Source organism: Coturnix japonica, chromosome 21, assembly GCF_001577835.2.
Source record: "Coturnix japonica isolate 7356 chromosome 21, Coturnix japonica 2.1, whole genome shotgun sequence".
In the NCBI taxonomy this organism is placed as follows: Eukaryota; Metazoa; Chordata; class Aves; order Galliformes; family Phasianidae; genus Coturnix; species Coturnix japonica.
In genome coordinates, this window is record NC_029536.1 from 5,515,924 (window position 1) to 5,533,742 (window position 17,819).

General features: G+C 45.0%; 1 protein-coding gene across 2 annotated transcripts; it reads right to left on the reverse strand.

Moving 5' to 3' along the window:
• Nucleotides 1-1,575: 1,575 nt before the first annotated feature.
• CDC42 (cell division cycle 42) lies at nucleotides 1,576-17,619 on the reverse strand. 2 transcript variants are annotated; one of them, XM_015882398.1, is made up of 6 exons: nucleotides 17,496-17,619; nucleotides 12,799-12,940; nucleotides 10,559-10,631; nucleotides 8,717-8,826; nucleotides 8,400-8,597; nucleotides 1,576-3,017 (listed from the first exon to the last, which is right to left on the reverse strand). In XM_015882398.1, exons 2-6 carry the CDS (start codon nucleotides 12,901-12,903, stop codon nucleotides 2,928-2,930), a joined length of 576 nt encoding a protein of 191 aa, XP_015737884.1. In that variant the 5' UTR covers nucleotides 12,904-12,940; nucleotides 17,496-17,619; the 3' UTR covers nucleotides 1,576-2,927. The 2 variants fall into 2 exon arrangements, with proteins under 2 accessions (XP_015737884.1, XP_015737885.1); XM_015882399.2 differs by lacking the exon at nucleotides 1,576-3,017 and adding an exon at nucleotides 3,267-4,469.
• Between the last annotated feature and the right edge of the window lie 200 nt (nucleotides 17,620-17,819).

Consider the following 17,819-nt stretch of genomic DNA (forward strand, 5'->3'; position numbering starts at 1 on the left):
CTTCCCTGAAGGCTTGTGGCCCTTTAGAAGGGACACTCTGAACGCAGGGAGCACTTAGTTGAACAGCCTGCATGTACTTACCTGTCTACTGAACTGCTATAGGAACCAGCAGATAAGCCCTACTGCAAAAGCAATAACACGCTGCTCACACTGTGTACTGGTTCGCCACGCCAGTATCAGAGCAAGCTCCAAGTATTCCTCACCGTGTTCAAGATCTTGGCTTTCAAAGCTGCTAGCTGAAAACGATGATCCCAAAAGCAGTACATGAGTAGTATTTCCTCACCACCGCTTTTGCCATAGCCTTCAGAATGCCTTCAGGTAGGTCGTCACCAAGGAACCATCAGAAGCAGCTCACAGAAGCTGGCCATGCAGAGCAACCTGACTTGGAAGGGATCTCACTGATGAGCTCAAGAGGGAGAACAGTATGAGACAACTCACAGACTACGCTCTTTGTGCTTCTCCAGCCAGTTCTTCCTCACATTGTCCTCCCTCTGGACTGGCACACAGAACTATCAGCCAGTCCTGCAAAGCTAACAACACAGAAAGGAAGCTTTCCCACCAGCTACTGCCTTAAGGGCTGTCTCCAGAGCAGAGTTTAACCTTGTGACACACTTCCAGCAAGCACAGGCTTTTTGGTTAACCAAACGGACCTGGATGAAAGGACTGGCACAGATCACTGCCAGAAAATACTTGCAGAAGACTCTGCTACAGGCAACTTCTGTGCAAGTTTGCATCCAAGACAGAAGAGGCTTGGCAGAGTAAGCCTGCTACTTGAAACCCAAAGTCCTAGAGGATTCTCCCTCCATTTCAGAGGAAATCCCCTGCTTAATTTGCAGTCCTTTGGTCACCAGTGGCTGCTGACTTTAGACATGAATTAGGTTCAGCAAGGAGAAGAGCAGGAGCCCATTTGAGCCTGCTGCTTCCAACTGCAAGCCAGACACATACAGCCAGGTACTCCCACAGCAAGTGAAAATCAAAGTGCAAAGCAGAACAGTAGCACTAATTGCTGGAAAGTTACAAGTTCACCTTTTACATTGAGCTTTTAGATTCCAGTACTCACAAGTCAGTTCCTTAAAATAAAAATGACCTTTAATGAAGCCCTTTGGAACGTGTTTTAGTAATTAACACAAGTTAAACAGTGACACTGCAAGACCTCCTTTCTCTTCAAAGCGCACCTACAGGCATAATAGATGCTGTGCATGTTGGAGCAGGAGATAAGCATCACATCGCTTGCTCCTGCCTGAATGTTTAATCTGCCCATGAACAGGGTGTTAGAGACTAGAAACATCCCAAAGCCTACTTTTAATATTTGTGATCATGTACATCACCCCCCTCAGTTAAGAACCGGAGTCTCCCCTTCAGATTTTGGTATGATGGCAGTGACTATGTCACAAATCACAGCAACCTCAACAGAATTTAGGCCTGCAGTGTAGATAAGGGAAGACAGGATCTTACAGAATTAGGTATTAAGGATAGGCCCACATTAACTTGCAAGCTCACCAAGGATAAAAGCCATGTGTTTTCAAGTCCCTCACACTTGAGAAAGACTAGAGAAATAACTACCCTCAGGCAGGCTTGTGAAGATATTTTATGTTTAATACATCTGAAAAGAATGCATATACAAAGAACTTAGACATGAAAAAGCATTGGTTCAACACTAATGAGTTGACAAGAAATTGGAGTTGGGAAGATGGAGAAGATTCCCTAAGTCTTTTCCCTAAAAGAAAAAATTTAACTTGCAAGCCAAAACGTGTTGTTTGGTAAAGTCCCTACGAATACTGCTGTCTATGTAACGATCCTGCACACAATCCTTGTTGGTCTGGAACCCATCTTACAGCTTCAAGGTTACTTAAAATGCAGAAAAAGGGGATTTTCCTCAACTGGTCCCTGTATGGTGCCATGCTGAACACTAGGAAGCCCTCCCCACAGTTCCTTCCTACTGACAGGTCTTTCAGCTTCTCCTCAAAGGACACCAAACCTTCATAGGGAGATGCACCACCAGGGCCAGCTCTCATTCCAATACACGCCAGTTTCTTTCAGTGCATCCAAACAGCAGTGGATATGCTGGTCACTGGAAGCATTTCTCAAATAAGAAAGAACTGGCAGAAAGATGGGCTTGTTAAAAGCCAACTGAACCAGGTGGGCATGCTTTAAAAGGTGCAGTTATTTCTTCATGACGTGACCAAAAGCTCATGAAGAGACTGAGTTATTTTCCAAGCCTGATGGTGCATCCAGGGAAAAGGATTCTTCTGTTCATACAACTTCATAACTTAGAGGACAGGGCAGAAATTTATGACTTGCACAGTGGGAAACCAGGGGGGGGGGGAAGAGATAGAGATACAAGGCAACTTCAGAGGAGATGCAGATACATTTTCTACACTCCTCCTTAGAGGAGCACCAGCTTGGGACATCTTACTTTCCTGTATTTGTCTTTAGTATGAAAGGCTGTTCACACACAGGACACAGGCTGCTGGCTGGCTGCAGAACAGCCCTAGGAGTCCTTGAAACCAGAACTAAATCTTGCCAGACTGGCAGAAGGGGCAAGGCTTCAGTAAAACAGCCCTAGAATTAGTCTGTTACAGAAGAAGTCATGCCAAGCATGCCTGGATTTTAAACAAAAAAACAAATTAGAAACAGTAAACAAAATAAAAAACTAGTACTGATCAGTGTTCTCCGATACTACGTAATTACTCAAAATTAACTAGTTTAACTGAATTGAGGGGACACTGGGGAATAAACACTAACATTCTCATCTCACACAGGGATCGTGTGTGGGGGAGATGGGAGTGCAGGGTATTTGTCATTATTGCAAAAAACAAAAAAAAAAAAAAACAAATTTTAAAATTTGTATCTTTAGTTTGATTTAAACATTGCTTTTTAGTATGACATCAAACACCAGCTTTGCAGAAGGGGCTGTGGAGGGACGTTCATAGCAGCACACACCTGCGAGTCTTCTTCGGCTCCGGAGGCTCCAGGGCAGCCAATATCGCCTCATCAAATACATTCTTTAGGCCTTTCTGAAAAGGGGCAAAGAGAGAAAGGGGCAGTCTCATTTTTGAGTTCACACAAACAAAAGCAAGGAGAGTCGGGTGGCAGACAAACCCCTCCAGTGAGGGATCCCAGCCTGACACCCAGACCCCCCCACATCTCCTTTGCCCAGCTGCACTGCTGCAGCCAGCAGTTCCTTGGCAGAGCATCTGATTTGCGCAGTGCTTAGAAAATAGACCAGTACACTCCACAAGAAGCAAACACACGTACTGAAGTCATTTCCTTAAGGCAGGTTTTTATGATTAGTTGGGCAGTGACACATCTGACATGCTAACAACAAAGCAGGAAGTGCTGCATTCGAATGGAATTGCTCTATTGGAGCACAGCAGGGCATTCACCTGCGTGTCGAGGGGAGAAGAGGAGACAAGGCAAGCATGCAATGATCAGACTGGTCCAGGACACGCTCAGGGCAGGATTCTGGCCCTACACACCCCATGGTTAGAAGCAGGCAGGTAGAGCCCAGAAGCTGTGCATGGTATCAGAGTTGAAATGGGAGGAGTACAAAGCAGGTAGGCTACACAGGTGTTAAACTGAAGCCAGGAAGAGCAAATCAGAATAAAGCTTCATCAGACATTTATACAAACAACCGCAGTTTTTAATTTCAAAGTTTGAAGAAACTACAATTGACGTTTTTCTCCTTAAAACAATAAAAATCAGAAGCGTAAGAGGCAGCTTTACATCTTACAGTAACAGGCTTTAAGAATCTATTACTGAAATGTTCTATTGTGTTAGTGAAAGCAAGAGAGTTTTAACAGTTCATAAAGCAGTAGCAAATACATTGATATTTCCTTCCCAAGGACTTACAAATACTCCACTACAGCACAGACAGCCAAAGCAATTGCAACAAAAACATCTCACTGCACAAAGGAGAACCAGAAATTCCTTCACATTACAGCATCACTTGCAGATCACCGTTCCATGTACTTTTGTCATGCAATTACATTTAACAAGAGTCACAAGTAGAAATTGAAAACACGCAACGCTTCTTCCAGCTGGATTCAGGAAGATCAAACACGTCTTATTCTTTCAAGCTTTTTTCTTTTAGAGTAATGATGTAACCAGATCCTTTCCCCCAACAGCCTGAATTATAAAGCTACCCACATCTGGCAACCCAAGCAGCAGAGAGTTAAGCGAGTCCAGTTCACGTTCCATGGTCACAATGTTTTACTAAAGATCTTAAGTACTGTTATCAGTCCAAAGAGCTAATACAGAGGTTGCTCTAAAATGGTAAGCAGGCAACAGCTTTCAATAGAGGTGGCTTTATTCGTTTTTAACCAGGTTTCTACAGTAGTGGGACAGAGGAAGCAGCAGCAAGAGGGGAAGGAGAAAGTTTAGAATATACAGCACTTCCTTTTGGGCTGAGTTTCCGGAGGCTCGAGGGCAGCTAGGATAGCCTCATCAAACACATTCTTCAGACCTCTCTACAAGACAGAGGGGAGGAGAAAAAACAGCAGCCAGGTTAGAGGATTAGAGAAAAACAAGCAGATACAAAGAGCATTCAGGATAGAGCAGGCTGAATTCACACAGGCAGTAACGAGATTTACTTTGCAAAAATACAAAGTAGATCCCAGGAAGAAATCTCCTTTAGACAACAAAAAAGAGACAGACAGAACATGTGACAGGCCACCAAGTTAAACACAAACACCCAAAAGGGCAGAGGTACAGACATAACAGTAGTTGGCAAAGCCATCTCAGGAAGGAGCTGCTCAAAAGTCATGTTTTCCCCTAAGTGCTGGAAATGCACTTGGTGAGATTACAGGGGAACAAACACATGGGAGAGCTGCGTGCCCCACTGAATGCACCTCCTTTGGCTGTGACCCACTGTAAGTGGTCATGGCAGATGCATGGACTCACTGCTCCCAACTACCAGATCAGAGCAAAGGCTCCACATCGTTCTGCTTTGTGAATTCAGCCCTGAATAACTGAGGAAGTCCAGACAGCAGGGAAAACACAATCTGGGATTGAAGCCATACCTCTCTAGTAAGCCACTGTCATCTTCAGATGCTGGCTAATCAGTCACATAAAAAGTGATGCAATACCTTACCTAACAGGCAGCTATGGGAACGATGCGTTTCAGTTATTCAGTTAGTTATTAAAGCAAGTATAACCATTCAAGTCAAACAGATACTGTGTTAGGACTGGAATAACTGAGATCCAGCACCACACAAGCAGTCAGAGCTCTAAGAGGTCTGCAGGGATTACAGCAGAGCATAAAACATGCCTTGCAGTTGCTGTAAGCACAAGAGCACCACGGTACATCAGCACTCCCACACAGCTCTGCCAAGTTACACGAGAACACCAGAAGTGAAACCTGGCTCAGTTTATGCTAACTGGACTCGCCTAAATCTACTGTCACCAGTGAAACCTTTGTAACTCCTGACGAACTGCTTTATGTCAGCCAAAGAAGAACGGAAAAGCTTCAATTACTTCCTGCAAAGCATTTGTAGAGTCTGTAAATCTTTAAACATCATTCAAACAAGAGGTTAGTCCAGATACATCCCTTTCAGAAGGTCTTTTACTGGAGCACTTATACAGGAGGTCTCTAAGACAATTCCACCTGGAAGCATTTACGTCCAAGTTGCATGCAAGGTTATTAATTTACTCTTATCAAGAATATGGACAATTCTGTACATTTTTTCAGCATGTTTTAAGAGTTGCAACCTGTACTCAAAAAAGCTTAGAGAGTTCAAATCGATAATGCCTAAATGCAGCCTGAATATTAGATAGATTCTCTCTCTCTGAGGATAAGGCTGTAGTATAGACCCAATTATGTAACAGAAAACCCAAATACCACTCTTGGACTCCTCCTTTGCTTTCTTAATACAGAAAAAAGGGATAAACAACAACAAAAACAAAGGGTAAAATCATAGTGAGAACTGGATTGGAGATAGAAGCCTGGATGACAGAAGAGCAGGCGCATGAAAGGAGCTGCATTGGGTCTGACTGGCCCACAGGCCTCGATGCTCTAAGAGCAGCCAGCACTGCTCTGGGCTGCACCAGAGAGCCAGCTGGGCTCAGGCTTCTTTTATCCCCACTTCCTCATGGGGAATTTAAGGCTCCTCACAAATCTGGTTTCGTTAAAAGCATCAGCTGTGCTCAAGCCTCGCGTCAGCAAAAAGGAACAACATTCAAAGTGCTCCCTTGTGCTCAGTAGCTGCATAGAGCTACAGGAAGCTACTCAGAGACTTAAGGATGACAGGAGCAACAACCGGCTTTATTTGCAAGTCCATCACCCTGCCCTAAAATGTGTTATCTACTTCTGACAGTATTTGGGTATTAATTTTGTAGGAAAAAGGCTGAAGGCATCAGTACTGACCTACTGCAGTGCCTTCATCACTAAAAAAAAGCACTATACCTAAAGAAAAAACATTGGGGAAGGAGGGAAGGCAGAGTTCACTTTTTACCACTGCAGAATCATCCAGACTCATAATGATGCAGATACTCTGCCTCTACATAACAGGGTCAAACTCAGTCTCTTAGGGTCCATGTACTGTGTTCAGAACATCTGACTGTTCCATACAGACAAGTGAAATCATAAAACCTGGGGGGGAACAAAAAAAAGGCTAAAAAACACTAGCTCCATAATTGTATGATTATTTGCTACTGTTGTGCAGTCATCTGCAAGTTAGTGGGAAGGCAGAAAACCCCAGACAGCTGAGATGGACTGTGTAGATGGACGCCAAGGTAAAGAGATAACTGGAATTACCCAGCTGAACCCAGCTTCACTTGAAAGCCAGCTGCCCTCTGTGCTCAGCAAGCCACCAGCTACATCACTGCTGGAAACTCCAAACATCTCTTTGCAGAACATCTACATTTCTGTTTGGCAGCTACTACCAACAGGCTGAGTAAGAGAGTGTTTTGCAGGGAAGGTCAATGAATGACAAGTGAAGGAACAAGAATAGAGCAGAAGTAAATACTGGCTAATCTTCCAGGTGAGAAAACTTCAGAATCCTCCTACCAGATTATTCCCAACCTCTGAGAACACTACTGAGTATATAGCCACTAGAGTGCTCTGGAGGAAATTCAGGCTGAGCTTCCAAGTGCATAAAGCTGTTCTCTGCAACTGATACACTTAATTGATCTGGAAATTAAAAGAACAGATAAACACTGAAGTTGTTACATCAGCTCTTCGAATAATTTCAAGTGTTTCCATGCAATTTGAATAGATTGAACCAGGCAAATTTAAAGATACAGAAAAGAAAGAGTAAAAAATCCTGGTACCCATTTCACAAACAAGTAGGTTACAGCATAGCCAGCAATAACATTCAGGTTGTGCAACTGCCATCATCTAAAGTAGGATGCCTTGTCACAACACTACCAGGGCAGCGTCCCACACATTTCCCTCAGAAGGCTGTTTTCAGTTAAAAAAAGCTGTTTTCAGTTAAAAAAAATTCCATCAGGATGCCAAATGGAAAAGCCACTGTGCAACCTGGGCAGAAGGTGAAAGGGAAGCAGAACCTTTAGCAACAAAGCTCTGTGCTCAAGATACTGCAGATCAGTGCAACAAAATGACAAAGAGTGAAGAATTTGACACTGCACACCTCTGGTGTACATCAAGTAGGTACTAATCCTTCACAGAGGTGCATTAAATAATCTGTTAAGAGTCGCAATATATTGTGCAGGAGTGGACACAAGATTATGTTTCCCAGGCATCCAAAGACAAGGTAGATCCCAGCTGCCAGCCAACACTTACCACCCTCCCCACCTTAAGAGGAAAGGACTGCCAGGTTTTGGCGCCTCAAGTCAACAATTTCAGATGTTTTTAAACTCATTTTCACTCATCAGTTCACAGCATAGCCACATTTATATCTGAAGAGCTATATGATTAGGATTTTCTGTTTCAACAGCACTTCCATTTTAAGGCACACAAAGGAAGCAGATCACCATAGACCAGGTAGGGAGAAGAGAAAGAAGCTCTCAATTAGGAAAGCTTCTATTCATAGAAGGAAAAAAAAAACTTACTTCACTGAGACAGAAACCGAGATCTGTTGATGTTTTTTTTTCCTGTGACTGCTCTCTTCAGTTGTGAGCTGTATTCTAACCCACTTATTGTCCGTAACATGCCGCCTAAGTTTTAGATAACTACTTTGCTCCAATACAAAAGCAAACCCAGCAAGCAAATCTTCCACCTCCCCTCTCCACTTGTGCCTGATCTTCACAGGCCAATTTGCTTTGTACCACTGCCAGCTACTCGTGCCTGAGAACAACAGGACAGAGAAAGCTACTGTGTCAACAGCAGAAATGGAGCTCATATCCTTTCACATTCACTCCAAGCTGTTTTTCCCCTGTAACAGAAAAAAATATATATATAGAATACAAACAAGCAGAAATGGTCAAAGACCAACTCTTACCTGCGTAAGCGCAGAGCACTCCACATATTTAACAGCCTTCAGATCCCGGGCCAGTTTTTCAGCTGTCTCTGGAGTTATGGGCTTCTGCTTGTTCTTGGCAAGCTTCTCAATTGTTGAGGGATCATCTCTTAGATCAATTTGGGTCCCAACAAGCAGGAAAGGAGTCTTTGGACAATGGTGAGTAATTTCAGGTACCCACTAAGGAAAGAAGATACAGTATTTATTACTGACCACCTAGTCAACTTTAACACTTTAGATACTACTAAAATCACAGCAGCAGCTCCTTCTCAGGAGGACACAGGCAGAGTTGAACCAACCTTTTCTTTCACATTTTCAAATGAAGAAGGAGATACCACTGAAAAACAGACCAGAAATACATCTGTCTGTGGATAGCTGAGGGGTCGTAATCTATCATAATCTTCCTGACCTAGAAGGGGAGAAAATTAACACAGAATTAGAGGCAGACAGCAAAATATTGCCTTTTCCAGGTTGTCAGAATACACATTCCAGCACAAAAGCATTATTGTGAGCAGTTCTAACTCTTACGCAAATACACATGCCCTGAATCCAAACATTCAGGGAGCCTTGTATTCAGATATAGAATTCATTCAGTTGCTATGTAACAACAAGCTGCTTAAAGTCACAAGAGAGAAGGAAAGGTCAGCAGTGTGCCCTAATAAATTCTTTTTAGGTCAAGCAGCCTCAGACTGCAGAATGTAAATCTGGCTATAAGTCAGGTCTTCTGCATCTACTCTATCCATAAAATATATTTTGTCATCAAACTTCAGTAACACACAAAAACTAAAGTTCCAGAAGCAGTTTTGCTCCCTAGGAGGTCCCAAATCACACTTGAAAACATTTCAGGATGTGTTCTTTGAACAGTAAGAGAAGAATACTGCTGTTACAGGTGTGGTAGTAATAAGACTATCTAGCAGCCATCCCCTAAAAATACACACAGTTACAGGGCAGGCTGTGCTTCAATGGAAGCCAAGCCATTCCCTCTGGGTCTGCACATCAGACAGCAGCAGTCCCTGCAGCACAGCACTCACAGTGACCCACTAAACTCAGCAGCAGCCCATTTTTATACCTTCTCAATTCAGTACCACTCTTCTTCGAAAGCAACACAAGGCTCCCATTTAAGCAGCTACTCCATGAGATGGCGACCAGCTCAGAAACGTGTGTTCAAAAAACACTCAGATTTCAACTGAGTCTCTTGTTTGTCATACAGGAGAAAGACCTCAGAGACCTTAAAGGAGCTGAGCACACCTGGGACATCTCAGTGGAAGATCTGTAGTTTGAAGATGGAGACCTCAACAGCTTGTGACTGCTACTGCACAAACAAGGGAGCTAAGCAACTTGTTGCAATTGAAAGTATACCCCAAAAGCTGTCTTCACAGCAGAAAGTTTTTACAATACATCAGTCATTAATATGCGTTTTATCCATTTAAGTTCAGTAGCTTGCACTAGAAGCTACTGTTTAGTAAAAATATGGGTGACCTTCATTGCAGCAGCACTTTAATTTCAGACGCTTGGCTCCATAAGGAAAGCTTTTATTTTCCCCAAGTATATCAAGCTATATGCACTAAATCATTTGGCTTCTTCTCCACAGAGCTTCCTATCCGAGAACTAAGGAGTTTGTACGAACATACAAACCAAACTTGTGAGAACAATGTGAAGAATAATTAAAGCCACAGCATTTAACTGTAGCACAAGATCACACCAGTAATTAATAAAACACTAACAATGCATCTGTAACAATACAGCTGGAAAGAGTCACATTAACTTCTACTAAGGCAATTTTAGGCAACGCTTTACCAGCCAAGTTCTCAGACAAAACAACTCAAACAATAGTTTGCAATATCAGAAGCTGCGTACAGCTCTGGTATTATTACATGCTGGGGACAGGACAAGTCCTGGGTAAGCTCCAACTCATTCTTGTTAAGTTCTCATGCTTGCTAATAAACACAGATAAATGTGTAATCACTGGACATTACCCCAGTCATGAGCTCCAATACAGTCTAATGACAATGAACAAAGCCTGCAGACTCTTCCCTTTCACTGAAGAACCAACTTTTGGTGGATCAGGTTTACCTTTACATTCAACACCACTTCAGCTAAACCTAGGGCAGTTGCAATGACATGATCACTCAGTTTCTTACCTGCAGTATCAAAGAGGCCTAGAGTGTAAGGCTCTCCTCCAATCATCACCGTTACAGCATAGTTATCAAAAACCTGTTCGGGAAAGAAACACATTTAAGAGCTATGTCAATATGCCATCTTTCAACCATCACACTACTTACCATGTTGAACCCCCTCCGATTTGTACAACAGTCATCTCAACAGGACAGAATCCATCAAGCTTCCTGCACTGTCACTGAGGCTGTTAACAGGACGATTCCATTTGTGATAGGGATGCGAGAGTTACTTCCACGCTTCTAAAGTAAAGGCACACCAGATACACTGCTGCATCTAATACCATAAAAGCCACTGAACAAAACACCTGTAACGTCTCTTGCCTATAACTGAGAAGATCAAGCCACCAGCACCTGCGTAGCAGCTGGCACAACCGTCCTGCCCACAAGGTCACAAGCACACACTGCATCAAGTGTTTCACCCAACAACTTGTTTACAACACAGCTGATCACATGCTCCTACCCAAAGCCTTTTCCTTCTAAACCCGCAACTCATTAAGGAGTATTCTGCTGGAGGTCAACACCAATTCCAACGCCTATTTCATCTTCAGAACCAGAAAAGGACGTTTCAGAAGCTACATTCATCAAAAGCTTTTCCCACTGGACAAACTGCCCCTGCACATCGTGCTGCATGATTACTGAGACAGCTGACCAACCTGAGCAAGGATATGAAAGCTTCATGTCCTTTAACACAACAATCAAGCCTGAGCAGCTTCCATGGCTGAAGTAAATTGCAGCATCAAAGCAGATCTCAGTCAGAAGCTTTTCATAGAAGTGATGGAAGGAGGAACACTGAGAAATGAGCTGTCACACACATATTCAATAAGGCTTCATTACAAGCTTAGGCCCTTGAACAATTTCCACTAAGGACTAAGACTAGAAAGACAGCACCTCAAAGCTGAACTCTGATGGGTTCAGATCCATCTCCTCTCCAGCCAGCTCTCCTGGTTAAAGCAATACCTGACACTACACTGATTTTTCCAACTCATCACAACCCACTGACTGAGAAGGAAGTCACACACCCCCAGAACCATCAGCTAGAATTGGAAGTTTCCCTCTCAAACAGTTACAGCTTAGCCTTCAGGATTTAAGGACTGCAAGAGACTTCAACATTCGCATCCATTACCAGCAGCCCAATCCTTCTGACACACTACCCTGATTTTGCTTTACCACACCCTACTGCGAGCATCCAGCTACAATGTAAGACCTTCAAGGTGTAAAAGAAGGCTGCAGGCATTTCATAGGCACATCCCATATGCAATGAGCACTACCTCAACACTCCAGAGTACAAAGTTCTAGGATCAGAAACTGATTTGCTCCTCACTGAAGGTCAGGGCACCAATTCTTTGAGATGTCAGAGGATTATTACAAGCTTAAAATCCCAAAGATATTCCTTAATTAGCTCTGGCCCTCTACTATTCCCTCATCTTTACCCAGTGAATAGAGAGTTTACGTTGTTATTTGCAGCTGCCCCTTAGGAGGATTATCATACTTAGATTTTTACACTTCTTTCTTTTTAAAAGGTGCAGCTAGAATTGAGAAGGTCAGTGGGTCCAGCACTGCAGAAGCCAGGGTTACAAGGCCAGCTCCTCATGACAACCTTGTAAGCACCTCAGATGTAGCACAACCACCATTTCACTCTCAACTGCCCTGAACAGCCAAAAACCCAGAGCAGCAACAGTAGCAACAAGAAGTTTCAGTTCCTACCGATGTCAGACAGCCCTTACAGCAAGAAGCTCAAGCTTCCACATTACAGAACTCACAACTTAATTTCCTTGAGTAGCTTTTCCACACTGCTTATGACCTGGGTTTTACAGATGACATTACCATCTGCAGCACAGCAGACTATATACGTGCATTTTGAAACCTCACAAGTTGAAGACCGAAACATTTTTGAATGCAATGCAGGGTAACTCCACTAGGGATAAGTATAGAAGCTTCAGGCTCACTGCTCAAATTTATGGTCAGGACAAAATGAAAGTGGACATTAAAGACTAGCTTAAACCCCAGCACTGCCAGCTGATAGCAAGGATCAGTAGTAGCAGCATAACAGGCTCAGTAATTACTTTCCCATGGTGCATTAGCCCGTAACAAGCTGAAGGTACAGATATTATGGTGTTCATGCCATATATTTTAGTTAGGAAGGAAACCTCATACCACACAACCCACCATGTCCCAAGAACAACCGGAGCCATTCTCATACTCACCGTCGGTACATATTCCGATGGAAATTTATTTGTTGTGTAAGAAATTAAAAGACAGGTTTTACCAACAGCACCATCACCCACGACTACACACTTAATCGTCTGCATAGCTGAAGTCTGCTACAGTATCAGCTCCAACGTGAACCTGAAAGAAAAAAAGGAAAAAAAAAAGAAATTTAGGTTTTTCATTCTCCTTGGATTGCAGTATGTGTCATTAGCGAGCTTCAATTGGAGCCCAAGCCACTAACAGGTTGTACAGGGATCTGACAGGAAGGTATTACTGCACGAAGCAGTTGATGCAATCACTCCATCACACACATCAGAGGACATTCATTTTCATATATGCAAATTATTCCATATATTCCAGATATGCCTTCGCATTGCACACCACTGCCAAAGACCAGCTGAGAATGATGTTGGCATGTCAAATCACTTTAAAATACAACATACTTTTAGCCTGATTACCCAGAGCTGTGCAGAAAAGGTCTCTAAGCCTTTCAGTCTATTTCTAATGCACAAAAACACCCAGCCCTACACGCACTGAAAAATGGAAGTGTGAACTCAGGTCTTGATAGCTGCTAAGTAACATATCTCCCCAGAGATCCTACCAAGGAAATACAGCAGCGTGAGCACTGAAAATAGTTTGCAGGATAAAAATAAGCAGGTACAGACAGAAGCACGCGCTGTTTTTTCAATGGCGAGCTCTGTAATCTTCGTGCTACAGCTGCCACTTAACATGGGCCTTGATCCCCACTCAGAAGTGGCTAAAAGAATAGAGGAGCTCTGCAGAGCACCCAGCTCCAGAGGAATCCATCCAACAAGGTCCTTGTTAGGGAGCCAGGATGTGCTATTCCAGAATCCACTCTCCCATAGGAAAACATGAAGATGCACACATCAGGTTGTGATGTGAAAAACAAACAGCACAGCATTAGATAGGACTGCAGAATAACTCATCCCCAAAGGGAATGCTAATGAAGGGAGGAAAAGTTACAAGGTTTGTTTCACCCTCACAAAGTGCCCATTAAAAGCAAGTCTACATACAGGGCAGCCAGCAGGACTAGATAGTAGTTTTAAATACCAGAGGGAATAGAAGCAAGAGTGGAAAGTCATCCCAGTCTGAGTGCAAGTAAGTAGACTGAGACATGTAATTACAAGCCTTGCAGTTTAGTCTAGAGAAGAAAGCTGATAAAGTCCAGGAATATAATGCAATTTGACTTAGTTCTGCTTAGTACGGCTTTTTTATACCTGAATTCATTTAGTTCTTCAGATCTTTGTATCCTAAATCAAAGGAAAAAAGAAAAAAAAAAAAGCAAGAAATCCTATAGAGGTGCCTATGGCAGCCTCCTGTGTATGCGGCAACCAATGGCAGCCAAAGCCCAATTCCTCACTCTAACAGCAAGCACCTGAGGTGCAGCATCACTGACTGAAGCACTAGTGAGATGCTGTCAATCTCCACCTGCAATCAGTGCTCCCTACTGAAATGAGAGGCACGATCCATCTTGCCTTACAAGCAGCCTGAACGCCACAGAAGCCACAAGTCCTCCAGCTCATTAAGATCCCTTTTATTCTTAACCTACTGATGCCTGTTTTCAGGTTAAAACACGTACCTTCATCTAAGGCAGAGGAAGCCACACTGTCAAATCTGTCTGCACATCCTGTCAAAGCTTCCTGTCGAGCCACGGCAGCACCACGGCTTCCTCTTCACACAGCACTGAAGCTGCTGCCATTTCATCACCCACCGGCTAACGCAGCTTGCTGCAAGCTGCCAGCTGCCAGCCAACAACCATTTTGTGATGCTCCTCAGCACGCACCACTGACACACAAACCTAAGCTCACCCAGGCTGCTGCAGCAAGAATCACCCAGATCAGGGCTATCAAAGCAATATAATCAGCTACTAAGTGGATTTTCCTCACCAGAGAGGAAAGAAACAGTATTAAATGGAACCATGTGCTCAATACAGGGGCAATAAGAGATCCCAGATGCACACGTCAAGGCTGCCCCTTGACTAAGCCTAGATCAGAAAGTCTCTATCATTTTGAAGTAACTTGTTTTCTGGATGAGCTGCTATGAATTACCAAGGGAGAAGCTCAAGGTGTCACCTCAAAAAGCAGCTCTTAGACTGATATATGCTATGCTTAATGCAACTTAAGAACTGACAGCTACCACACTATTCAGCAGGGCTCGTCACAACAAGCTGATAAGTGCAGACATACACAAGATAGGAAGTGAATGCAGCTGAGTGGGAGAATTTTAGAAGTCTGAGCTTAAAGCACTGCCAACATAACACCTTTTAAGTCCTACTACTTAAAAGAAATGAAAGAGTCAACAGCCATTGCACAGCCCTACATTCAAAACAAGCCTGGTCAAGCAGAGCGTGACTCAGTGGGCACAGCACAGCAAGGTTCCCATCTGCTCACTGCTCGGACCTCAAAGGAACCACCTTCACATGGACTCAAAGAAGAAGGCAGAAGTCATCCCACATTAAACCCTGAGAAGCACGGCTGCTTATCCCAGCTCCCCTCCCTATAGCCAGACACATTTAGAAGCACTACAGCTGACACTGGCAGCAGCACAGTGAGCACTTTTGCATAAGGGCAGCCACCCTGTGCACATCAGCTGCAGCACCCAGTGCATGGCTCAGCTGCTGGTGCTCCATGCGTAGGAACTGCCCCAACACTGTCTGCAGGAAGCAGCGTGCTTATCTCAGGCCTATCAATATCACTGCTGATAAAGGGATTATACTTTGTTGGGAATGATGTTCCAGAAGAGATTTCTCATTGATGCTTTCCACTCCACATTAAAGGAACTTGGATCAGAACCCATGGACACATGCATTCCAGCATAACGGGGTGACAGGAGCCATGGTCAAAGCCTACAGTGCACTAAGTGTGTAAGCAGAGCTCCTGCTACATACTAGAAACCCATATCGCTTCCTTTTAATGCAACAGCACCTCCATATCTGTTGGTTTTTCATCAGAAACTGAGTATTAAGTGTGAGGATAATTACAACCCCTATATACCAACACTCCTGAATTGGAGTAGGTTGACATTCATCATCATGCCTATGGATGGAGCCAAAGCTGGGCTGGCCACAGCAAGCAAGGACTGAGGGGCTGCAGTGTGCAAGGCTGTAGGTGACTTAAAAGCTGCATCTAAAGACACTTCTGGTACTGCAAGCGTGTTTTATCCTGCAGCTTTTATTCCTCAGCAAGGCTTTAAAATGCTTTGCGTCCTTATTACTGCAGCATATAAGCAGTAAACAGACCGAACAAAGAGTCGTTTCACAACTAACAATATTAAACACATTAACATATTGATTCATTCATGCGTTACCTGCTTCGGATGAAGACTTGCCTACACTCCACCCCATCATCTCACTCATTTCCAAGCCAGAACAACACATTTTCCACATATAAACACCTGAATACAAAGCCTTTCTATCTAAACTTGTTCCTGTGCAACAGAGCCAAGCTCCAAGTGCTTTACTGACTTACTCCCATTAGAAACACTAGAAACTTAACCTGGGTTTTAATTATTCCTCTAAAAAAAGGCCATTTGGGGTGCTCCAATGGAACACTTTGAATAAAGCCAGCATCTCTTTCACAGGCTGCCCAGGGAGGTTGTGGATGCCCCGTCCTTGGAAGTGTTCAAGCCCAGGTTGGATGGAGCCCTGGGCAACCTGATCTATGGGGTCTCCTGGGCAACCTGATCTAGTAAATGTGTATGTTTGGTGGCCCTGCCAGGCAGGGGGGGTGGAACTACATGACCCTTGAGGTCCCTTCCAATCCAGGTCATTCTGTGATTCTGTGATTCTCTTTCTTTATGGTAGAAGTAATACAAACAGATGCAATCACAGACTGAACTACTTTGGCCTGCACGTCTATCACAGCCTCTCATCCAGGCCTTGCCTTCATGGTGCTCAGTCTATATGGTTAGATAGCAGTGCTGGCTCTGCAGCCTGCAGGCAGATGGGGCAGGTACCATCCTTATCTCCCCCAAGCACAGATTCCACACACACCTGGGCCACCACCACCATCAGCTTACAAGAAAAGCTACTATGAAAGGGGCCACACTATATTTCATCTCAGAGAGCTCAAAGATGGAAGAGAAATCCCCCCCCACATCAACCCTCCAAGCACAGCAGCCAACAACCAGCCATATACATCAACGGGACGGCGGATGACCCAGCACCTGGGCGAGACAAAAGCCGGGCAGCGCCTCCCAGCTCTTTATAGGGAGAAGGAGGAGAGGGAAGGGAAGGAAAGGAAACGTTCGGCGGTTCCTAAAGCAAAGCCCACACCCCAACTGCGCCTCGGAACTACTTCAGAGCTGGGCGGCGCTCCCGGAAGAAGCACAGGCCCAACCTGCGGCACCGACCTCCGGCTTCCCCTCCTCCCTTGCGGGGCTCACAACCCGCAGGGCCCAGCGCTCCGTGCCGGGCGGGGGGCAGGACGAGGAGGAGGCCGAGCTGGGCCGCGTAGGCCGCGCTCCCCCCCATACACACACACACACACACACACACCTCAGCCCCGCTCTGCGCCAACAGCCCCAACCCAGCGGCGGGGAGGCCCCACACACACACAGCCCGCACCCACACGGTCCCGGTTCTCCGCCCCCGCTGTGTGATGGCGGTACAGAGGCGCGGTGCAGCCCGCACACCCGCCCGCCGCTCCCGCCCCGCTCCGCCGCGGCCGCTCACCTCAGAGTCTCCGCCGGGCGTTGGCGGCTCGCTGCGGGGTCTCCTCGGCTTCAGGCGCAGGGGCACGCTGCGGGTGACGTCATCGCGTAGCGCTGGGAGGGGGGACGCTGCGGGTGACGTCATCGCGTATTGAACGAGAAGGCGGAGCGCGCTTCCGGTTTGCTCAGTCGAGGCCTGTGCGGCCGGTTGGGTCGGAGGGGCGATAAGGCCGCTATGTGGGTCACCAGCAGGGTTAGTTAGAGCCCAGGCCTCTCCCAGCCGCTGTTTGGTGCCTTGTTCCTAATGCAACTCCCACCCTATGGACCCAAAACTGCATTAGGGGCA